Source organism: Chelonoidis abingdonii, chromosome 8 (genome assembly GCF_003597395.2).
Source record: "Chelonoidis abingdonii isolate Lonesome George chromosome 8, CheloAbing_2.0, whole genome shotgun sequence".
Lineage (NCBI taxonomy): Eukaryota > Metazoa > Chordata > Testudines > Testudinidae > Chelonoidis > Chelonoidis abingdonii.
The window spans coordinates 5,602,592-5,626,789 of NC_133776.1; the positions used below are offsets into that span (position 1 = coordinate 5,602,592).

Below are 24,198 nucleotides of genomic sequence, written 5' to 3' on the forward strand. Positions count from 1 at the left end.
AGGGGAGCGCGGGACTGCGGGTGTGCAGATAGGGACGCGCCGGATGCTGCGGGTTGGCAGGGGCGCGCGGGCTGCGGGAGTTGGCACTCAGCGTGCCAGGTCTGCGGGGTTGGGCAGGAGGGACGCGCGGCTGTGGCGGCGGGGAGCGCGGGCTGCGGGGTTGCGCAAGGGACGCCGCGGGGGCGGGTCTGCACTCAGTGCTGGGCATGGGGCACCATGGGTGGCTCCTTGCCTTATGGCGATGGCACAGGGGAGGCGCCGGGCCCGTGCGGCTTGGCGAGGGGCTAGCCGGCCCTGCCACGGCCCAGGGAGGTGCTGCCGCAGAGGCGACGGGAGAACTGCACCCCGCCAGCGCTCTGCCCTCAGCCTCCATCCCCATCGGAGGGGCACCCTCCCCCGGCCGCATGCGCGCGAGATGCGGGGGGCGTGGTTGCGGGGTGGAAGCGGGTGTTAAGTGACTCGTACGCTCCGCGCGCCTGTTGGCCGGCGCCTGTTAAAACGCGGCACGCTGCGCTGTTCTTTGGGGTGGCTCGCGGCGGTTGGCTGGGGAGCAGAGGTGGCGGCGGCTGCCGCGTTGCGCGTCCGCGGGGGCCGTTTTGGCGCGAGGGCGGAGGGAGGCAGGGCGGCGGATGCGCGCCGCGGCGCCGGCCCCTCGGCGCGTTGCGACAGCGGCCCTCCCCGCTGTGCCTTAAGCGAAATGCGGCGAGCCGGGTTGCTGCGGAGGTGAGCGCGGGGCGGCCGAGGGCTGGGCAGTGGGCGCGCGCAGGGTGCTGCCCGCCTGGGGGGAGGGGGGGAGCTCTGAGACGGCGGTTCGGCTTTGTGGCCTCGCTGGCCGGGGACAGGCCTGCCGCAGGGCTCTGGCGCGTCGCAGGCCGGAGTGGTTCCACCCGCGGCGCCGCACATGGCGCGCGGGGCGACCAGGGACGCGGGTGACTGGCGCCCGGCGCCGCGGGGCAGCCGTGACGAGCGGTGCGCGCGCGCTCTGCCCGGCCCCGGGTCCCTGCAGCGCTCCTGGCCGGGCAGTTCCCCTCGGCCTGGGCTTCCCCCCCCACCCCCCAGGCGGCCTAAACCGCGCGCTCCCTGCAGGGAGTCGGTCCTCCTAGGCCTGCCGCAGCCCATCACCAGGTGTGTCTCTCTGGCACCGCCCTGAGACGGGGCGCTTGCCGCTGGCTGGCCCCCGTTCCTGCAAGGCTGCTGCTTGGCAGCACGCTGCCCGGAGCTCCTGGGGCAGGGGCCGCAGGACACGCTTCGCCGTAGCTCAGCTGCCCGCACGTTGGAGAACGGGCCTAGCATTCTATTGTGGAGCATTATAAAATGGCTTCTGTCAGAGCCTGCTTTCCTGTGACCTCAGGACACAGGTTTTGCAGTTCTCTGGCAGGGTGGTGGTGAGGGGTAGGGTGGATATTATTTAACACTTTTGTACTTCTGAGTCTCTATTTTTAGACTGTGAAGGGGAGTCACTGTTGTTGAGCCAGCTCCTTAGCCTGTGGCCTCTAGGCTATACTAGCACTGTCTCCATATTGTACTACCTCCAGCTGTCCTTACTGCAAGTACAGGCATGGTGTAGCTGCCTAACCTTGTCAGATCAGGTCACGTTGCATTTGTTTGACCAAAGCACTCCCACTATTGCTGTGCTAATGTGCTGATCTTGTATCAGCACAAGACTTGCATTTAAAGCTCAGAGGTATATTTGCTGAGCTTTCCCTAGAAATTGTGGAATCCTTCACTTGAAAGGTGGGGTACCTTCAGCAGTTCTTATCTAGGCTGCTACAGCAGCAGAGCACTGCCTGTAGGGTTGGGTGTTCTGTTTCTGGGAAACTTCACTACTGATTTGGCTCAGTCATCTTAACTCATACTACATGAACTATGAAGGCTTATAGGCCAAGGCTACTACTTGGGGACCTATGTTTGCCATGGGTTTTTCCACTTGAAGGAGGGAAGTGGCTAAGGGGTAACTTCCTGTTCTGAACTTGAAGCTAGCTGTGGTTTCTTGGGTGTCTAGCCAAAACCTGGATGGACATCCCCTGGATTATGTTTATATTTCAGTGGTTTTTAGTAGCTCCATTTATAGACCAGCACCTATTGTGCTAAATGCAACGGTTTGTGTGCTCTGAGGCAGGGACCATCAGTGTAAAGGATTACAGCAAGTAAAATACTCCAAAAAGAGTACAAGGAGACAGTGAATGACAGGTGGTGGTCTCAGTAAGCATGGCCAGCTGCTTGTAGCATCATAATTAAGGAGGGATTCAAAGGAGGATAGTGAGGTAGCTTTATTGATGTTTGTGGGAAGCATCTCACAAGGTGTGAGGGGGTGGAGAGCAGTATGGGAGAAAGCATGAAGGTGTTTGAAAATATACATAGTGAAGAAGACTGGCCTCATTGGTCAATAAAGGCAGGAATGATTATCTTAATAGGAATCAGAACTGTAAGGGACCTTGAGAGGTCACCTACACCAGTCCCCTGCACTCAAGGCAGGACTAAATATTATCTAGATCATCCCTGATACATGTTTGTCCAACTGGCTCTTAAAAATCCTCAATGATGAAGATTCCACTGACCTGGCACTCTGATTTTATGAAAATATAGTGTAACTAAAATGCTTCATGCAAAAGGTGTCTTGTAAGGTATTACAAAGCTTATGAGTGTGGTCATCCTATTTGTATAATCCCCAAGTATCAAACTAGAAATATAACTAAGGTCCTATTGTAGTTAGGCAAAGTATGGGCCATTAATGGTGGTTTGGAATCCTGATGGCTCCCATTACCTAGGACAATTTACTGTAGAGGGCTCTGTTATACTTGTAAGTCTTCCTGTATACCTGTGCTGGCAAGTAGGTAATGAAGTCTCAGGTGACATGATCACATGTCACTGTAAACTAGAATCCATCTTTAACCTGGCCCTTTTCCCTTTAGAAGGGAGGGGTGGGAACCCAGAGGGACAAAGGATTCCTGCCTTATGCAAAACATATAAGTGGATGGAAGAAAGCAAAGGGGAAGCCATCATGAGAAATCCCCTAGCTATCACCTGAGCTGGAACAAGGGCTGTACCAGGGGAAAAGATTGTCCCCAGGCTAGGAAGGCATCCAGTCTGTGAAAGAAACTTATTAAAACATCTGAGGGTGAGATTTTTCTGTATTAGGCTTAGATTTGCACATTTTATTTTGCTTGGTAATTCACTTTGTTCTGTCATACTTGGAATCACTTAAATCCTACTTTCTATATTTAATAATCACTTTTTACTTAACCCAGAGTATGTATTAATACTGGAGGTTGCAGGGAGGCAGGCAAACAGCTGTGCACATGTGTATCAGTTTCATAGAGGGCAAACAATTTGAGTTTATCCTGTATAATGCTTATACAAGGTAAAATGGATTTATTTGGGGTTTGGACCTCATTGGGAGTTGGGCATCTGAGTGTTAAAGACAGGAACACTTAAGCATCTTTCAGTTAAGTCTGCAGCTTTTTGGGCATGTGGTTCCAACCCTGGGTCTGTGTTGGAGTAGACTGGTGTCTGGCTCAACAAGACAGGGTGCTGGAGTTGCAAGCTGGCAGGGAAAGCAGGGGCAGAAGTAGTCTTGGCACATCAGTTGGGAGTTTCTATGATCACATCCCCCAACCTCCCTGGGCAATTTAGTCTAGTGCTTAACCACTCTGACAGGAAGCCTTTGCTAATGTCAGCCTAAACTCCCCTCGCTGCAATTTAAGCCCATTGCTGCTTATCCTGTCCTCAGAAGTTAGGGAGAATTTTTCTCCCTCCTTGTAGCAACATTTTATGTATTAGAAAACTTGTCCCCTCTGTCAAGCCTCCAGACTAAACCCAATTTTTTCAGTCTTCCATCATAGGTCATGTTTTGTAGACCTAAAATGATTTTTGTTGCTCTTCTCTGGACTTTGTCCAATTTGTCCATGTCTTTCCTGAAATGTGGAGCCCAGAAATGGACACAATACTCCAGCTGAGGCCGAATCAGCATGGAGTAGGGTGAAGAATTGCTTCTCATGTCTTGCTTGCAGTAATCCTCCTACTAATAAATCCCAGAATATTTGCTTTTTGCAACAGAATTACTCCTTCCTCAGCAGTCATTTCCCATTTTGTATGTCTGCAACTGATTCCTTTCTAAGTGGAGTACTTTGCATTTGTCCTTATTTGATTTCATTTTATTTATTTCAGAGCATTTTTCCTGAGACTGAGTACAGTAAGAATAGGATGTGAAGGATTTGAGAGCAAAACTAAGCAGCTATACTTGATATGATGGAGAAGAGGGAGCCAGTAGAGGGTTGCAGAAGGGGTGACATGATCAAAATGATGAGCTAGGAAATCCTTGCAGTGGTGTGTTGAATGGGGTAAGACTGAAGGTGTCAAAGCGAGAGAAGTGGATGTTGTAATTGAGACATAGTATGATCTGGATAAGAGATCTGTAAAGAGAATTGGCAAGATTTAGATGTTCTGGATGTGGCATAGGCTAATCAGATTTTGGGCAGTGTGCCTCCTCTCTAAATGCAGTGCTATCCAGATGCTTCACTAATGTCTTTCTGAGGCAACTGCTGCTTGAGTACCTTAATGCACAGCTCACATGAATTTACAACTCACACTGATGGGAGAGCTTCTCCTGCCAGTGTGCAGTAGATGTGCCCATCATAGAAACTCACCTGTTGACATAGTGCTGTCTCAACCAGGAGTTAAGTCAATGCAACTCTGTTCAGCTGTGTAGACTCTTCATGTGGCTGAACATAAGTTATAACAATTTACAAGTATGTAGTTAGACCTGGCCTGAAGGGTGAACATTCTTGTGTTAACTCCAGCAATGCCAGTGCACAATTTGTGATTCTTGAACAGGATGCAAATATCTCTGGCTAAAGGGAACAGGTTCTATAGACCACCACATGGTGGCTTATTGAGTTGTCTCATCTAAGAACTCTAGGGTGCATAAGTGACATCTGGGCAAGAAACATCAAGTAATACTTCCCATTTTCTATAGCTTATTAAGTAAGCTAAACTATTTTAATTCAACTTAAGTGGGTGAGTCTAACATAACAAATAAAACTCCTTGTCAGCTTGGAGGGCAGTATGTTTATCTGTCTGCCCCCAATAATGGAGGTATTAACAACTTGTACCAAGTGATAGCAAAACACTTATTAAAAAAACAATGTGCTTGCCCAGTAAGTGCTCAGGGAAGGCCAAAACTTGCTCATGCAGCCTTAATTTGGCTGCTTGTATAAATGCACTGTAATGTTCACATGCTATTTTTACAGCACATCTACCTCATTCTGTGAATGAGTAGTTAGAAGTATTCTCATTTAACTTGTGGCCTAAGGTGATATTTAATCCATGCCATCCAAACCTGGTGGTAGATGCTAGATTAACCTCCTCATGGGTGTAGGTATGGTGCTCTCACTATAGTATCTGATTCACAAAACAAACTCAGAATATCCCTTTGACTTTAGGTGCTGGTGTCCCCTCTTCACAGTTGGAAAGCTGAAGTGCAGAGTTTCTGGCCAAATTATCAGAAGGTTTGACTAACTGTGGATGCCCAGTTTGAGGCAACTAGGTCTTAAACTCTTAAGAGTACTTGCTTTTCTTAGCACATGTGACTTCAGGTGCCTTAGCAGATGTGCTGAGCAATCTCAGATCTGGCCACAGGCACGTTGTGCACCCAGAAAACAGTGTGCAATTAATGGTCACCTGTGAACTCTGGTGTTAAATGAGTTGCCCAGCATTGCATAAGAACACTGGCATATACAGAGAGACGATCTGGTGGAGAACTAGATTCTAACTGGCTTGCCCATAAAACCATACTTCTGCTCTCCTCCACTTAATTCAGTATACCCTTCCTCTTACCCCCTCAACAAATGAAGTAAGGTCCTATAGACAACCACCTCATTCTCTACACAGCCTTGATTCCCAGGGACTATCATACACTGAGTGATACAGGAGTCCTATAGAAAATTAGTAGAATTGATACTATCTTTAACTACATGTGTGCAGAACGGGGGGAGGGGGGGAGGCAAATCAAAGCTACAGAGGCAACTTTAATTCTCACACTTGCTGACTCCAACCTTAATGTTTCAGTATAGCATTTAACCCCTAATCTCTAAAAATAAAAAACCAAAAATTGCATAATGTTCCAGCTGGGGTGGTGTCAGTAGTTCCACATCAACAGGGTTCCAGTCTCCAAATTCACAGCACAATCTCTTATGCTAGCTGAGTGACTGCTAGTTGTAGTAGGCTGTTATCCTCTCTAGGGACAAGTCACTAAAGGGATGACAACATGAAGCACACTGCCAAAGTATCTTCTGACAGCAGCAAAATGACTTCTGACTCCTGGATTTAATTCCAGTTTCTGTGGAGATGTTCTAACGGTTATGGGGGACAGACCCACCTGCCTTCCCCTGTTCCTCTCCACTGTTACAACAAAACCTGTGTGTGAGGCTGTCTGGCATACAGAATTTCAGCCCAAATGTTTAGTTTTCAGTTACTTGTAACTTTGGCAAATATGGTCTTATAATAGAAAATGCTAGCAACATTTGCACCTGCAGTTCCAGCTGAGGCTGATGGACGAAGAGTCAAATAACTAACTTAGGCTACAACTCTATCGGGTAAGTGATAAGATTTGTCAGTCACAGGTTCCGTGACTTTCAGTGGCCTCTGACACTTTCTGCTTGAGCTTTCAGCTCATGCCTTTTGTAAAATTCAGACAAGTAACAGGCTTCTGTGAATTTTGTTTTTTTGCCCATGAGCTGTCTGAAATAACCATGATCCAAATCTTAACCTTAGTGATAAGTTTTACCTTGTGCTCCCTCCTAGAGAGCATCATGAGACATTCCAGTACAGTGCAGGACAACACATCTTGCTCGCTAAAATCAGTTAGCAAAAGTTGCCAGGATTGTTACACTTCCAGTCCATAAAAGATGTGAAATCTTTGAAACAGGTTTATTTAACCTTAAGTTTATTTGTTGGTTCTAGGTCAGTGATTCTCAGCCAGGGGTACACATACCCAAGCAGAGGTCTTCTGAGGGGGTTAAAGGGTACATCATTCATGTAGATATTTGCCTAGCTTACAACAGGCTACATAAAAAGCACTAGCAAAGTAATGCACTAAAATGTTAGACAAAATGAGATCAAGTAGCTTTTTCAGGAATGTGCTATGATGTATATTTGTCTTTTTTGTAAGCAAGTGGCTTTCAAGTGAGGTGAAACTTGAGGTATGCAAGGTAACTCAGACTCCTGAAAGGGGTACAATAATCAGGAGTGGTTGAGAAGCCCTGTTCTAGGTGTTGGGGACACTATTCTTTAGGAGCCATTCTGAGCCTGGTGTCTGAGAGCCGACATGCTCACTGCCAGTCACTATACTTAGCATGCATGCTTCCACTAATAGGTTCGGGACTTGCTATCTAGATGGTGGCTATGACTAGTCTTTCATCACTAGGAATCATGCAGAAACATTGGTATTTCCTCTGCCATGGTAATCACTTCATTAAAGTGTTTAAATGTTGGATTTGCTTTTCTAACAGTTCAAAACCAAAGGTGACTTAAGACTAACCACTCTTTCCGGCCTTGGCTATAAGGATTACTTATTGGATGGGAGCGTGTGAATGTATTCTAATTTTGTTTAAATCACAAATTACACTTTGGTTCTTAGCAATAAGCTTTAGTTAAAATAGATACATAACTAACTTTGGCTTGTTGGTGTTCCTTAAACTTGGTTTGGGGACTTTAAGAGACCAAACTTTGGGGTTTCCCTTTAGAGATGTAGCTGAGTTGATCACCATTTCCTCCTTCTTCCCCCCACACCAAGCCTTTAAATGGTTAGGGGATGCAATTGGTTAGGGCAACTGCATCAGTGTTAAAACTGACCTTAGCAACACTCCAGTACATGAACCAGAATGAATATTGTACATTTATCCGGGTGAAGCTAATCTTATAACTTGTATGGTATTCGGCAAAACTGAATAACTATTGGTAATACTTAAGATGAAGGCCCAGAAATACTTCATAGCACTACGTGGCATGCCACAGTAATTAGTATTGCATCTGGCAGATTTAAGTAATGCCACTGAAGCTGATGTGCATGATAAGAATTACAATCTTAATGTACGTGTCTTTTGACATTTTAGGTTTCAGTTGAATTGAAGGGAGCTCATTCAAGAAGTTATGGACCATGCTCGATCAGCAATCTCCAACTTGGTAAGATTTCCTGTCTAATGTTGGTGTAGTCTGAACACTGGCTCCTAGCTTAACTTTCACCAGAAGTAGCAAACACTGTAGGAATAAAATCTAAAAGATTGACATGTAATTTTCTTCCTATTTTAAATGGTCCTAGGCCGTGGTTTTTCACAAGTCAGGCTTCAGGTTGAGCACCCAAAAATCCCTAGTCAAAGTGATCTAAATCCTGACATCTGAAGATAGCTTCCCCCTGCACCTGATGGTGTCAAGTTGGACATATGCAGTCACTGGTCATTCTGACTAATATATTGGTAGTGGGAATGGAGGAGCCACCATCAGCTAGAAATTGTCAAAATATGGTTTTTTAACCTGGTTTCACCAGGGAAGCTGAAAATGGCTAAGATGTAAGGTGGGGAAACCGATTTCTCTGTAGAACTCATACAGACTAAGGGCTTATCAACAACTTAGCAGTATAGACACAACTTCTGTCTTTCACAGGTAAAGTCCCCCTGTCCACTACTCCCCCCACAAGATTTGCTGCAGCAGGTGGCAGTGTGAATTCCCTTTGTCAGTAGGAGCACTCTCCTGTAGTCTCCTTCTTAAAATGAAGGATTAAGACTTCAGAGAATTGCTTTTGCACTCACTGGAGAGGTTAAGTTGAATTTTGTGGGTCTTATTTTTCCTGGTCTGTTTGTTGAGACTGGTAGGGGGCAGTGTTTTATGAAACAGAGCTCTTATAAGGGGGTGGAGGTGGGAGAAGAGTTACTTAAGCACCAGTGTGGACACAAGAACAGAGAAAATAGCCAAGTTTAAGCTGAAATTGGGCAACAGCCTCAAATCTTAAGAGAAGTAAAGTTCTGCAACAGCCTTCCCAGGGGAGGGGCAAAAAACCTAACTGGCTTCAAGACAACTTGATAAGTTATAGAGCATCTAAACAAGGTTTGATATCTAGAAGCCTCAGCTCATTGGCTGAACCTTAGCCCTGCCCCCTGACTATCAGGAAGGCCAGGGCTTTATAAAGCAGTGAGTCACCAATTCTCAATCTATTAAGTGGAGTTCAAGATCTGGTCCAAGAGGTAACTAGAACAGGACAGCTTGGAAATAGTGATCATAATTAACATCCCTGTGGTGGGAAGAACACCTCAGCAGCCCAACACTGGAATTTAATTTCAGAAAGGGAGGGGGAAAATGAGGTGGTTGCTTAAACAAACTAAAAGGTACAGTGACTAGAGTGAAATCCCTGCAAGCTGCATGGACACTTTTCAAACACCATAATAGAGGCTAATGTAAGTGTGTACCCCAAGTTAAACACAGTAAAAAACTAAAGGGCCACCATGGCTTAACTATGTAAAAAGCAGTGAGATAAACATTTTTTTTAAAAGTGGAAGTCAGATCCTAGTGAGAACTAGAAAGGAGCATAAACCACTGCCAAATTAAGTCTAAAATTTATAAGAAAAGCCAAAAAGCTGTTCAAACTTCTATCCAAAAATTCAAAGTAATAAGTACATCAGCAGCATGCCTGCTAAACAACCAGTGGGCCCTTGGATGATCAAGATGAAAAAGGAACACTTAAAGATGTTTCTCTGCGGAGAAACTAACTTCTTTGCAACAGTCTTCACAGCTGAGGATTTTTGGGGAGATTCCCAAACCTGAGCTGTCCTTTGTAGGTGCCAAATCTGAAGAATTGTCAGACTGAAGTGTCACTAGAAGTGGTTTTGGAATTAATTGATAAACTTAAAAGTAACAAATCACCAGGACCAGATGACATTCACCCAAGAGTTCTGGAAACATGTGAAATTGAGGAGCTCTAAACTATGGTTTGTAACCTGTCCTTTAAATCAGCTCCTGTACCCAATGACTGGAAGATAGTGAATGTAACACCAATATTTAAAAGGGTTCTACAGGCAATCCTGGCAATTAGACCAGGGCAAATTAGCTGAAACAATAGCAAAGAATAAAACTGTCAAGACACCTAGAAGTACAGAAATCATATTGACTTTCCTAAATTTATGTTAAGGGGAAATCATGTCTTGCTAATCTATTAGTTCTTTGAAGGGGTCAACAAACATGTGGACATAGTGTACTTAGATTTCCCAAAAGCCTTTGACTAAGTCCCTCACCAAATGCTCTTACATAAACTAAGTTGTCATGGGATAAGATGGAAGATCCTTTCATGGATTGAGAACTGGTTAAGATGGGGAACAAAGGGTAGGAATAAATGGTAAATCTCAGAATGGAGAGAGGTAACTAGTGGTGTTCCCCAAGAGTCAGTCCTAGGACCAATCCTATTCAACTTATTCATAAATGATCTGGAGAAAGAGGTAGATAGTGAGTGAGGTGGTAAAGTTTGCAGACAATATTAAACTGCTCAAGATAAGACCAAAGCAGACTGAAGAACTTCAAAAATATCACAAAACTAAGTGATTGGACAACAGAATGGCAAATGAAATTTTACTGTGTATAAATGTAAAGCAATGCACATTGCAGGGCAGGGGAGTGGGTAACCCAACTAAACATACAATGATGGGGCTAATTTAGCTACAACTAATCAGGAAAGATCTTCAAATAACTGTGGATAGTTCTCTGAAGACATCCACCCAGTGCAGCAGCAGTCAAAAAAGCAAACAGGATGTTAGGAATCATTCAAAAATGATAGGTAATAAGATGGAGAGATCTTATTGCCCTTATATAAATCCATGGTATGGCCACATCTTGAATACTATATACAGATGTGATCTCATATGATCAGGGGGGTTGGAACAGGTCCCATATGAGGACGGATTAAAGAGGCAAGGACTTCTCCTCTTGAAAAGAGGAGATTAAGCAGGGAGGTATGACAGGTATATAAAATCATAAGTGGTGTGGAGAATGAATAAGGAAACATTACTTGTTCCCATAATATAAGAACTGAGCTCACTAATTTAATGAGCAGCAGGTATAAAACAAATGAAAGGAAGTTCTTCACACAGCACACAACCTGTGGAACTCCTTGCCTGAGGAGGTTGTAAAGGCTAGAACTATAACAGGGTTTAAAAGAGAACTAAATACATTCATGGAGGTTAAGTCCATTAATGCCTGTTAGCCAGAATGGGTAAGGAATGGTGTCCCTAGCCTCTGTTTGTCAGAGGGTGGAGATGGATCCCAGGAGAGAGATCACTGGGTCACTCCCTCTAGGGCACCTGGCATTGGCCACTGTCCCCAGACAGGATATTGGGCAGGATGGGCCTTTGGTCTGATCCAGTACAACCATTATGTTATGAGGGGGGATGCTATGATGAGACAGGCCACATGCCATTGTAGGCAATCAGTAACTGCCAGTAGCAAAAATACCCAACAGGATGCTAGATGGAGTGGGCTTTGAGTTACTACAGAGAATCCTTTCCCAGGTGTCTGCCTGGTAGGTCTTGCCCACTAGGGTCTAACTGATTTCCTTTTAAGGCTGGAAAGGAATTTTCCCCAAGTCAGATGGGCAGAGACTCTGTGGGGGTTGGCCTTCTGCAGCATGATGGTTCACTTGCAGGTTTAAACTAGTGTGACTGGATTCTCTGTAACTTGAAGTCTTTAAACCATGATTTGAGGACTTACCAGCAACTCAGCCAGAAGTTAAGGGTCTATTACAGGAATGAGTGGGTGAGGCTTGGCCTGCCTCATGCAGGTGATCAGACTAGATCACGATGGTCCCTTCAGACAATCTTGAGTCAATACATGAGTTCGTGGTCCTATGCTTCCTCTAGAACAGATTTGGGTGTCCAACACCTAAAAAAAGTAAAACCTCTAAGGCAGCTCTATCAGCATTTATCAAAGTCCTGAGCTCCCTCTTCATAACTTTAAAAGATGACTTGACAATCTCAAACCTTTTAACTATAGCTTTAGATTGACTGCAGAGTTAAATGAGTTCCCAAATTGTGGGTTTATAGCAAACATCCAATCTGACTCTAGACATAATCACTGACAGTTAAAACAGTTGGCTTTTAGAGTGGGTCCTACATAAATAAGACCTTCTACATGTGTTCTGGAATGAACACAAATCCCAGATTGTAACACTGCAAAGCCCACTATATTGCTGATCAGTCATGTAATCCTCACTCATCTGACTTTTCCCATTTAGTTTGGAAGTGGGCCATTGTCATACACCCGTTTCAGTCTGGCTCGTCAAATGGATGGAGACAGTAGTCATGTAGAAATGAAACTGGCTGAAGAGGAGGAAGTTGGAGAAAATGGAATGACTGACAATATACATACCCGTGTAGCAAAGACCAGGAATAGTGGGAGAAACCTCTGGTGCAAGGTTGCTGCAGGAGGCCTCCTCTTCCTAATTGGTAAGCTAAAAGGGGAAAGATGGTGGGAAAGGAATTGTACAAAGTATGTTTTGTACCCCTCTGCTCTGATACTGATTCTTCAGTGTGCATCTTACTATAGACCATGTAGACTACAGTACAAGAGAATCTCAGTTAAACACCTCAGAACTGGAGATTGTTCATAACTCTGAACAAAACATTATGGGCCTTTCAGAAGTTTACAACTGAACATTGACTGCAGCTTTGAAACTTTGCTGTGCAGAAGAAAAATGCTGCTTTTAATTTTCATTAAATGAAACAAGCATAGATGGCTTCCTTACCTTGTTGAGAAAATTAAATTTGCTTTTAACACAGTGCTGTTTGCTTTCTGCTGCCTGATTGCGTAATTTCAGTTCCAAATAAAGTGTGGTTGACCAGAGTTAAGAACTGACTGGAAGTTCTCTTGTACCTCATGCTTGGGGCTGAAAGTGTGAATACCTGTTGATGCTTTAAACTCTTTTTTGTAGTAAAACAATGCCTATCAAGGTAAAGGGCAAACAGTATTATGAGGAAACTAGTAAGTGGTTTTTTCCAGCTTAATGGAGAAACAAAGCTACAATAGGTGTATTAATGTTGGAAGCAGATCAAGTAAGTCTTCAGGAAGATGGGAACTTCCTGCTTTAGTACTAGATGACTAGTTTAGCTACATTTGCTTTGAGTCTATCACTGCAAGCAAACAAACCTGAATGGTATTGGAGACATCTTTTAGATTAGATCGTGTACCACTGAATTTTTTAATCACATTTGATCTTAAAATGCAGAATCAGTTAAACGGTGAACCTTGCAAGTTCTTATGAATTATACTGTCTTAAAGCTTGCATGGGAACGAGCTAGTCTCCAATAAAACTCCACAACTACTTAGAATACAGTCAGGTGGCTTGAGTTAACACTAAACTGGCTCAGTTTTTTATGGCTTAGTGTAGAAACACATTTCTCTTTTCCCTTAGGGTTTCTGATTGGCTACTTGAGTTACCGTGGGCGAATGCAGGCAACCAGCACTTGTTCAGATGAAAGTAATACATGCAGAAACCCTGCCATTACACCTTCCACAGGAGATAATGATGAGTACATCGAGGAGCCTAAAATTGAACCCGTTCTTTACTGGAGTGATCTCAAAATGATGCTGTCAAATGAGCTGAGAGCTGTAAACTTTAACAATGTCAGGTAATGTCCTAGTTGGAGCTGTTTGTTTCAGATCCTGAGTTTTGCTAGTCTGAAACAAACCACCTACCTGTTCCTGTCAAACAAGGGTGTTTGAATAACTGAAGACTATTGCCACTTCAGTTAAAATCAGTGTTTAGTCTAGACTACACTCAAGTGGCTTGTTCACAACCTGGCAGTGTACTGGATTGCTGGCTTTTAGCTTGGTGTGCCTTTACGTTAACTTTCTTCCATTCCAGGGAGCTGTCATCTTATGAAGCTGGCTCTGAAACAGATGAAAGTCTTGCTAACAATATTCATGGTCAGTTAACTGATTTCAAACTGGATAAAGTCTGGAATGATGAGCACTACATTACACTGCAGGTCCAGGGCAGGTATGTTAATATGACAAAGACTGTTAGCTGCTTTTATTCATTCAGGAATGGATCTTGCTAGTGCAACAGTAAAATTCTTCAGCTAGAGCAAACATTTGAGGTCTAACTCAGGCTAGCTAACATTGTTTGAGGGGAAATCCAAGCAGAAGTCTCTCTAGGCATCACTTCAGCCTACAATAGCAACTACTAGGGTGCCTCAAAGTCCAAAACTTCTTAAAAAAAAAAAGCCTACCTTACAGAAGTAGACAGAGTTGGCAGACTCTTACCACAGTGCTAAATTGTAGAACTAAGCTTTGCATAGGGTATGTCTACACTGCCCACCAGACTGGTGGGTAGCAATTGATCTAGTGGATAAATTTATCATATCTAGTGTAGATGCAGTAAATCAATCTCTAATCACTCTCCCATCAACTGCTGTACTCCCTCTCGGTGAGAGGTGGAATCAAAGTTGACAGGGAAGCCGCAGCAATCGACCCTGCACTGTGAGGACACAAGGGAAGTTGAACTAAGATGCATCTACTTCAGCTATGCTATTCTTGTAGCTGAAGTTGCACATCTTAAGTCAATTCCCCTGCCCCTGTGTAGACCAGGTGCCAGACTAATGACTTGCTTTTACCAAAAGCAAGGCTGAAGATATGCACTGAAGTTGTCAATCTGTTAGTTCAACCCCATTTCTGTTGGGATATATAGATCCCATAGCTATATCCATAAACTTATCTTGGCCTGCAAGACTCTTATCAACTCAAATCCTTCATGTTAGGGGAAGGCAGACTTAGAGGAGAGGTGTTGGGAAAACAAGAGTCCCTAACTTCTACATTACTCACACATATGGGAGTGTTAAGTGACTTAAGTTCACAAGTATCCTAATTCTTTCTCTACTCAACACTTGCATGCAAGTGCCTGTCATCCCTTTTCAGGGTTAATGACTCCAAACATCACTGCCTAGTAGCTCATTACTATAATCTAAACATAGGCTTAGTGGAGCTCGGCTTAAACTAGCTTTATGCACCATGTATACAACAAATATTTATATGGGAGGGTGGGGAGTAGCACTGGAAAGCTGGATGACTTTGACCTTGTCTTCATTTAAACAAGTCACTACTTCAAAATCAATTTCTGTGGTAAAATATTGTTTAAACAGAATACTCAAAGTAAATAGCTAGTGCTAACCATTTTTATAAATCTATCATTTTAGAACTAGTATCTTAAGTGGCTCTGCTTAATGCTGTTTCTTGCTGTCTAATAGCTCACCAAATAAAGTGACTATTGAGTCTTCAACTGAAAGACCAATAAAACTGGAAATTACTGATGGATATGTGGCATACAGTGCAAGGGCAACAGCAACAGTAAGTTACCTAGCTTCATGAATTGCAAACTGTTCTTTTAAACAAGTCTCTCTATGCTGAGATTGGCTAACAAGTCAGTTCATCTCACTTGTGGACAGGTCACTGACTAGGACTGAGACTTGAACAGTTATTGGCTCCTTAATACTTCATTCTTTTTCTAAGTGTCTGGCTTTCACCCCTGAGGCACTGGACTGCTGCTTCACTTACAGCCAAGCAGAGCTGGATATGGTGGCATTGGAGTAATGCCACAGGTTATTAGGCAGAACAGCTCTGCAGAATAGTAAGAGGTCATCCCTCCTGAGGCTTACTGCTGAGGACATGGCCCAAGTATTTCCAGGCTCCAGCTCATGAAGCAAGAGTGCTTTTAAGACATAACTCAAACTCTTGCATCACACCCACATCTAGTAAACTAAACTAACTCAGGTCCCTGATTTAACATTCACTAGTAACAAGCTAAGCATTTACAGCTATCACCTCAAGATTAGATAAACATGCTTAACTCTTGTCCCACTTGTGGTAAGTGGCCTCTACTCCCACCAAGGGAGTTGCAGGGCAATCTCCACAAACCCTTTTCCACCATCCCCAATCACCAAGGCTTGAAGTAGCTGGTGGCTGCTTCCCTCCTAGAGGGTTCCTAGCTAGGGCCCATCCAGGTGTCCTTAAAGAACCATCATAAAAAGGTAAGACTAGTAGGGCTCTCGAGGTCATCTGGTCAAGTCTCTCTGTGCTGGGACAGGATCAGATACCTAGACCATCCCTTGACAGACTTGTCCAACCTCTTGACTCCCAATGGGATTCTCCAACTTCCCCTTGGAAGCCTATTCCAGCACTTAACTATGTAAGCTAGATATGGTGGAGTAATCTAACTAATCTCTTGCTGCCTATTAAGCACATTACTATTGTCCTACTTTCACTGAAGATGCAGAACAACTGATCACCTAACAGGGGGAACCTCTGCCCAGAAAGCTGATGTCCTAACAGCTAAGAGTTGCTACAGCTTGAACCTAGGTATTTGCTGCTAAATGTATGAGACTTGGTTGAAGCTAGGACATTCAAGCTGCTGCATGAGTTTAAATTTCTCATGCAGTTCCTGTAAATAAGGCCAGTGGTCCAGGCCCCATGGCTTTAGACAGATCTGGTGAGTTATCAGTGACTGCTACAGCTACATCCATCTTACTTTGTTCCAGGGTAAACCAGTCTATGCTAACTATGGCCGGACAGAGGATTTCCAAGAACTAAACAAGATGGATATTCCCATAAATGGATCTGTGGTCCTTGTCAGAGCTGGGAAAATTTCTTTTGCTGAGAAGGTAACAGCTCTTGGCTCCTATTCTGAATAGTGTGGTCATAAATCACATAGCTAATATTTTACACTTTTTTGTATTTAGACCTGTCATCTTCAGGTTGGTCAGATCAGCCTTTAGCTTTATCCCAGATGTATTTGAGTGCTGCAGGGGTAGGGTGAGGGGTATACCTCATTGACATATTAATAGGCCTGGCAATTGTTCATGCTGCCATGATTTTTGGCCCATATTTGAAGGAAGGAGTAGCTTGTTTCAGTTACTGTGCAAGAGAATAGTGAGAACTGAAGTCTCTTTACTGTGGGAGTAAGTAGACAACTTTTTTTTCACTCAGCAAGTACTGAACATGAGTTCTTCTAAGTGGGGCTGGTAGCATTGCCTGTAAAGACTGAGTGACACTTTCATAATGGTCATACTGGGTCAGATCAATGGTCCATCTAGCCCAATATTCTGACAGTGGCAAATGCCAGATGCTTCAGAGGGCATGAACAGAACAAGGCAATTCTCAAGTAATCCATCCCTTGTCTAGTCCCAGCATCTAGCAGGAAGAAGATTTCCAGGGTCTTGTAATAGTGGCTTACAGCTTAGTCCAAACAGTCAAAGTTTAGCAGAAACTTTCCATGTCACTTGTGTCAAGTGACTTTGACAACTTCAGCCACTCATGAGACCAGTAAAATACTACTTTTTTTTTTTACCCCCGGGAAAGAAACTGACCTCTTTGAGAAACTCCTGTCTCCACATTTGGGAGCAGGAACTTAAAATCTGACAGGAAGGTGGCATTTGGTCAGTGTGCCTTTTTGCCATCCCCTGCAGAAATTGACCAAGCTTGATCCATTAAGCCATTGAAAAACTCTAGCATGTGCTCTGTAGAATCTCACTAGACCCTCATGGCTAAATTGGCCAAAGATTCTGTCCATAATCAGCTTAAGACTGACTGCTTATGCTCCAGTCTTGGGCTGATTAGGGCTCATGGTAATAGCAGATCTGAGCTGCTCCAGGCACCAGAACAGAGTAGAGGAGCCTATCTCTTGGTCTCCTAGCACATCACCCCACATTGGCTCCACCAGAGTAGAGGAGCCTATCCCTTGGTCTCCTAGCACATCACCCCACATTGGCTCCACCAGAGTAGAGGAGCCTATCTCTTGGTCTCCTAGCACATCACCCCACATTGGCTCCACCAGAGTAGAGGAGCCTATCTCTTGGTCTCCTAGCACATCACCCCACATTGGCTCCAGGCAGCATAGAGGAAGCTGCATCTGAAATAGAGAAAAGCATTGGGATGGGTTGAGCTGAGTAGCCAGAGAAGGAACCTGGGACTGAGTGGTCATTGGCAAAGCTAGATAAGGGAGTAGGGAAGGAAGTAATGGGATCAGGTGCCAGAGGTGGAGGAAGACAGGACAAGGAAGGGCAGCCCCATAGGCTAGGGGAGAAATGGATAGTCTGCCCACTCCCAGCACACCAAGGCTGCCCTTGTAACCTCCATTTTGCCCCACACATGCATGTAATTATGCTATAATGACCCTATACTATATCTTCCATTGGATACTGCCCCATGTGCACAGGATGGGTAGTACTCCATTAATGAGCAGCTAGTCACTCCTTAACTTGGTTACCATATACTATGCACACCTTGCTCTTAAGGTAGTTACTTTAGCATGGACTTTTCTATGGCACTCACTGTACAGTGCTTCTGCAAATTCCCCACCAGGCTGTCAGTGTGGTCACCCAAAAAAGTGACAAGTCATGAAAAGACTGGGTTAAATGTGTCCAGCATCACACAGGAACTCTGGCAGAGGCTGGAATAGAATGAGAATTTCCAACCCATGTAACTTGCATAAGAACAGCCATACTGGCTCAGACCAAAGGTCCATCTAGTCCAATATCACTTTCTTTCCTGTAATCCCCTGCACACACTCAAACTTCTGGCTTCACTTTTTGCAGAAGTCCTATGTTAGACAAGTCTCCTCAGTACATAACCCTGCTTCATCTCCAGCCTAGACCTTCTCTGTACACCGAGGCAGCATAGTCTTGAATTATGCTAGTACACAGGAGCCAAAAAATCTTACTGCATTATTGGTAAAACCACATTATACCAAACTTGCTTTGATCCACTGGAATGTGCAGGTGGCACCCCCAAGCACTGCTTTACCACACTGTATCCAAATTTGGGTTATATCAAGTTGCTTTATATCTGGGTAGAGATGGGTATGGACAAGAGGTTACAGTTGAAGGTGCCCAAGCAACCTTGATTCTGTCATTTAGAGTCCATTTTGTACAATGACATAGCTCAGACTCTTCAACTTAATCAATTTAACCCTCTTCCAGGTTGCTAATGCCGAAGGCTTGAATGCAGTAGGTGTCTTGATTTACCCTGATCCTGCTGATTACAGACTCCATAGCGAGGTTCTCTTTGGACATGTAAGTACTACTGGTGAACATTGATTGGCTTCCCTCTGGAAGATGCAGAAGGGGACTGCATAGAGAACAAACATGCAGTGTCTAGAAGCATTTTGCAACAGACAATTCTCCACTTATGTGAACTTGATCATAATGCTTCCTTGATACAGGGCCATAGTGATTGACAAAGCACAGCTGTAGCTTTGCAAATACAAGAATACCAGTAGTGTGGATCCAGCCAGATCTCTAACACCTCACTCTTACAGACCTTAAAACACTGTTTATCTTGCATGTAACATCCTTCATTGACAGGCTCATCTAGGAACAGGTGACCCTTTCACCCCTGGCTTCCCTTCATTCAACCACACTCAGTTCCCACCAGCTAAATCTTCTGGACTCCCAGGCATTCCTGTCCAAACGATCGCTAGTAATGCTGCAACAGACTTGTTCAGGTAATATTGCCTACAGGTGTTTTTTACCAAGTGTCAGTAGTACAATTGGATCCCTATGAGTAATCTATGAAATTGCTATGAGTCCTTATAAGCAGAGCTCTCCTCCTGTCCTCTAAAAGTGTATTGAGCTATAGTCTGTACGGTTAGCTGCAGATTCATCAATATAAGACTCCCAAATTCTTGACTGTTTCATCAAATGGAGTCTTGTATCCAACAGTTGTTCCTATTTTAATATAAACATTGGCCTATAGCATTGCTTAAATGCAGGCTTTAAACAAATGTGAAAATTGTGGAATGCTTCACCTCAGTCTGAGGTTTGGAATTCCCCAGTATTGCACCAATGCAGTGTACTCTTAATCCAGCATGCTGATGGCTAAAATCAGGACCTAGTCTTGCCACCATCACTAATTCCCACCCAGTGGAAAGGCATTGGGAAGGTTTAGCCCTTTACTGACCAACAAACAACTCTACAACTCCATAGTAAGGCTCTAAATGATATGCTTAAAGGTGACAATGAAGTAAATATTTATTTGAACACCATTTCCCCCCCAGAAAAATGAATGGAGAAGTCGCCCCTAAAGAGTGGACAGGTAGCCTGTTGGCTTACAAAATGAGATCACAGAACACCGATGGAACTAATGTGACACTTGAAGTAAACAATCAAATGGTAGAGAGAAAAATTCATAACATCTTTGGCGTTATCCAGGGTTTTGATGAACCAGGTAAAAACTTTGCTAATAAAATCCTACTGGTGAGGTTGGTCTCATTTAGAAGCTTGTTTAGCCTGTAACTCTCATAACTTGCATGAGAGAGTGGATTGGGGAGTCCTGAACTAAACTTTTTATGTAACATTAAGACAAAGTTTATTCAAGTCCTCATTACATGGAAATCTTTAAGCAAATAGCTACTGTCTCTTACTAGGCCACTGGATAACAGGCAAAACAAAACCTTTCCCCATAACACAGGAGCATTGAAAATCAAAGGGTGAATGTGGGAGAACTAATTGTACACAACTCATGGGGAGTAAGCAAGCTACTTCCTGAATTGGCCTGCCTCTTAATGACACTGTCCCAAGTTCTCTGGCTAAATGATCTCGCATCTAGTCATAGTTTGGTTAAACTTGCCCATAATCTACATGCATTTGAACCAATCCAAAAAAGGATTTTAAACCAATTTAAGCAAACAGTGCATGTTCTGGCTTATGGTTTAAGCCCTGTTCGTAACAAGTCTCCCAGACCTGTACACTTCATAGATCTTGATGGGTCTTTAGGCACTGAGCCTCATTCTCCCATGCACTGTAAATACACATGAGACTACTTGCTCCAAAGCACTTGTGAGACTGACTGCAGACAACCCTGAGAGTCTCCAAGACATGTTCAGCATCACCAGCCAGGCTGCCAACTGGATGGGACTCCACTTCAATGCTAGAAATTCACATCCCTGCCTATCAATGGTATAGTAGGGACTCGATCCAGGCAACACCATTCTGGGTCCAGAGCAAACCATGTTCTTCCTCAGCAGGCAAGCATACCAACATCTCAGCACAGCCACAAGTTTCCACATTTAGCAGACACCTGAGGATATCACAGGGATCCTACAAAATGTAGCCAGGATCAGTTCCTCCCTACTGGCACCATGGCAGAAGATCAACATCTTGAATACCTTTCTGATCTCCCCCATATCACTGGTCCTGAGGCGATCTGCCATGGCAAAGGTACCTCTGAACAAGGCAAACACTGTCGGGCAGCTAGTGAAGTGATGTTGAACACCAGTTCATTGCTGGCTCTCTGGGGAAGAATCTCTCACAGGCAGGATGGCACCAACATCCCTCATGTGGGTGATCTGTGCCACACTGCAGTGATCACATCAGAAGGTATGACTGACCAGATGCGATGGTGAGAAATATCCTGCATAGCACTCTACTTTCAAGAAGTGAATTGCCAGGTTCCTTTCCAACCAAGGTGATGCCACCTACCTGAGCAGCTCACAGAAGGGAAATTTGGAAGAGACAGGAGGCTTTGCTTTGTTCTGGACACATGCCTGCAACACTACATAACAGAAGCATATCAGCTGCCACTGGACAGGTGCAAGGAATGCCATGAGCTGGGAGTCCTGGTGCCACAGGTGAAGCATGCAGAGCACGCAATCATCACTCCAAAGCTAGAGCCATGCTGGAGAGGACCTGAAGGATGCTATCAGCTGCCATACACAGAGGGAAGCCAGACCAGGGCAAGGTATTCAAGGTGATGTGCAAGTGGAACACCAGCAACCACTTCCTCCTTGGGGGCAACTTCACCTGTTTTTGCCAATTGGAGGTTCATCCACAGGGCCCAACTCAACTGCATTCCACTGAACAGAGCCATGGAATGGGACAAGCCATGCAGGAAGCACAGCTATGCCAATGAGATACTATCCTGTGTAGCTGCAAGCCCCATTCTGGACCCTAGAAACTGTAGCATAACACCATCTAGAATCACCTAGTCAGAGCTATCCCACCACACATCACAAAGGTGGACATGATCACCACCTTCCCTAGAACAAACAGCCAGCCATGGCCAGTCCTCACCAATGACCACCAGAAGACGATGATGGCCATCATAGTGCCCTTTGAGAACAGGACCCTGGCCTTCTGCTCCATCCAAGTTCAAAAGGTGAAGAAAAACACCCCTCTGGCCAACCCCCGAGCTAAGTGTTACCAGGTTCAAGTGCATGTGCCCAGGGCTTTGATGATCAGTACATGGACAAGTGAGAAAGCTGAGTGTAGCACTAATTTGCAGATGCAGCAACTCGTTGTGTCAGAAGCCATCAGGTGATGGGACATCCTCAGTACCAGGAGGGATGAGCTGGAGTGCTGATAAGCACGGTGGGGAAAGTAACTGATCCATGAGAGAAATTTTCTAAGTGCGCAACTAACCTTAAATTCTCAGTTACTGAGGGACAGTCTTCACTCACTGCTATAGTTGCTTTCAACAACCAACTCTAACTTCACATGAGTGATGTACCCCAATACTTGGCAGCTACTACTGAACTATTAAATTTATTCACCTAAATTTGGATTATTTATGTACCATATATCTTACAACTTTGCATTTGTGGATAATCTAAGCACTATACCCACAGACTTTTTTCTTAACCTATGTAACTTAACATTCAATCAGAACTAGCATGCATAGATGGAAAAGTTAAATCCTACAAGGAACCTCCCACTATCTTCCTCTGTACACTTGTCACTGGCTGAATTGCATTTCAGACAATTTCAAGAATGGCCCTAATGCTGAGCTAGTAAAGAGCCCTCTTAAAATTCAGTCTTTCCCTAAAAGTTGCATACAGCTTTCCCACTAGTGCCAATATGTTTACTCTTCCGTGTAGCAAGTGTCTTGCCAAAATGTTTTGGTTCTGACTGCTTTCTGAAATAGTAGGGCTGCATCTCATTGCTCTTGCCCTCTTTGCAGATCAGTATGTTGTGATTGGAGCCCAACGAGATTCCTGGGGTCCTGGAGCAGCAAAGGCTGGTGTGGGAACAGTCATGCTGCTGGAGCTTGCCCGTGCAATTTCTTCTATGGTAAAAACAGGTAAACAATGAAACACTTAAGCCCAAGTACACTTTCTGCTGTAAAAGGAACAAATGCAAGCCAATCAGTCCTGCTTGATTGTTCAGAACATGCTTACTAATTGCTAGGGTTAACATAATACTAGTGAATGAGATGCTCCTGAAGAATCTCTACCTTCATTTCAGCTAGCTAAACAGTCTCCTCGCCACCATGGGCCCTGCCACAACTTGATCCAAGTGCCACTTGGATCAAGACAGAATTGAAGTTGCCAGTTGAACTGACAACTAAGCTCCTCTACCAAAACTTCATCCTGCCAAGGTTTTCTGTGGTGTCTGTCTTGGGGTAGGGGAAAAGAGAATTCAGCAGTGGCTTGCTTTTAGTCAGTTTGTCAGGGGTTCTCCAACTGGGAGTTGGGACCCCTCAGGGTGATATTACAGGGGAAGGGGGTGAATTGTCAGCCTCTACTCCAAACCCCACTTTGCCTCCAGCTTTTGTAATGGTGTTACTATATATAGTTTTAATAGGGGGGATTATGAAAGGGGTAACCAGTACAAAAGCTTGAGAACCACTGGTTTAGATTCTTTCAAAGCTTATCTGCTAGCAAAAACTTCTATAGCAGTGGCAGCTTTACTTTGTCTCAATCTAGCAAAGCATGCCTCTTCTGGAAGTGCTAGCTACTTGTATTACTGTGGTACCTAAGTGCCCCAGCCATGGGCCAAGCCTTAGTACCAGGTGCAGTACAAAGACCCCAAATTCTTTGGCATAGAGCAGAGTATAAGACATGGTGGCAAATTGTTTTCCAGTACTGTCAATGATGGTGTTGGATAGCATAATAAGCTGTGGTCTCAGCACAAGAGCAGCCTAGCTAAGTGTTTGGCTGTCACAGCAAGTATTTCACTGAGTAATCTTACAAATTAAGGTGTAGCAAACATTAGGCTAAACTTCTTAAGCATTTTGGAAGACTTTTCAAACGTTCATGTATAAATAGCATTTATTGAACTTGCATTTTGGCTATTTGACGTACATTGCAGTACCCACCATGATATAAATGGGAAATGAGGTAAATCTGTAGCAGTGAGGGATAATAACTATTGGAACAGTTCACAAGGGGACATGGTG

General features: G+C 44.3%; 1 protein-coding gene across 3 annotated transcripts in view; it reads left to right on the forward strand.

The window, feature by feature from the left end:
- Nucleotides 1-290: 290 nt before the first annotated feature.
- Nucleotides 291-24,198, forward strand: part of TFRC (transferrin receptor) — a 32,360-nt gene continuing 8,452 nt past the window's right edge. Inside the window, exons 1-12 of one of the 3 annotated variants that reach the window (XM_075068324.1) lie at nucleotides 5,445-5,507; nucleotides 6,534-6,593; nucleotides 8,112-8,181; nucleotides 12,269-12,479; nucleotides 13,445-13,661; nucleotides 13,898-14,032; nucleotides 15,279-15,378; nucleotides 16,566-16,688; nucleotides 19,005-19,097; nucleotides 19,389-19,528; nucleotides 20,081-20,250; nucleotides 22,981-23,100. In XM_075068324.1, coding sequence (XP_074924425.1) covers nucleotides 8,149-8,181; nucleotides 12,269-12,479; nucleotides 13,445-13,661; nucleotides 13,898-14,032; nucleotides 15,279-15,378; nucleotides 16,566-16,688; nucleotides 19,005-19,097; nucleotides 19,389-19,528; nucleotides 20,081-20,250; nucleotides 22,981-23,100 — 1,342 coding nt within the window. In that variant the 5' untranslated portion in view covers nucleotides 5,445-5,507; nucleotides 6,534-6,593; nucleotides 8,112-8,148. Of the gene's footprint in view, nucleotides 724-5,444; nucleotides 5,508-6,533; nucleotides 6,594-8,111; nucleotides 8,182-12,268; nucleotides 12,480-13,444; nucleotides 13,662-13,897; nucleotides 14,033-15,278; nucleotides 15,379-16,565; nucleotides 16,689-19,004; nucleotides 19,098-19,388; nucleotides 19,529-20,080; nucleotides 20,251-22,980; nucleotides 23,101-24,198 lie in introns of those variants that run through there. The other 2 variants (XM_075068323.1, XM_032777289.2) reach the window with 2 other exon arrangements.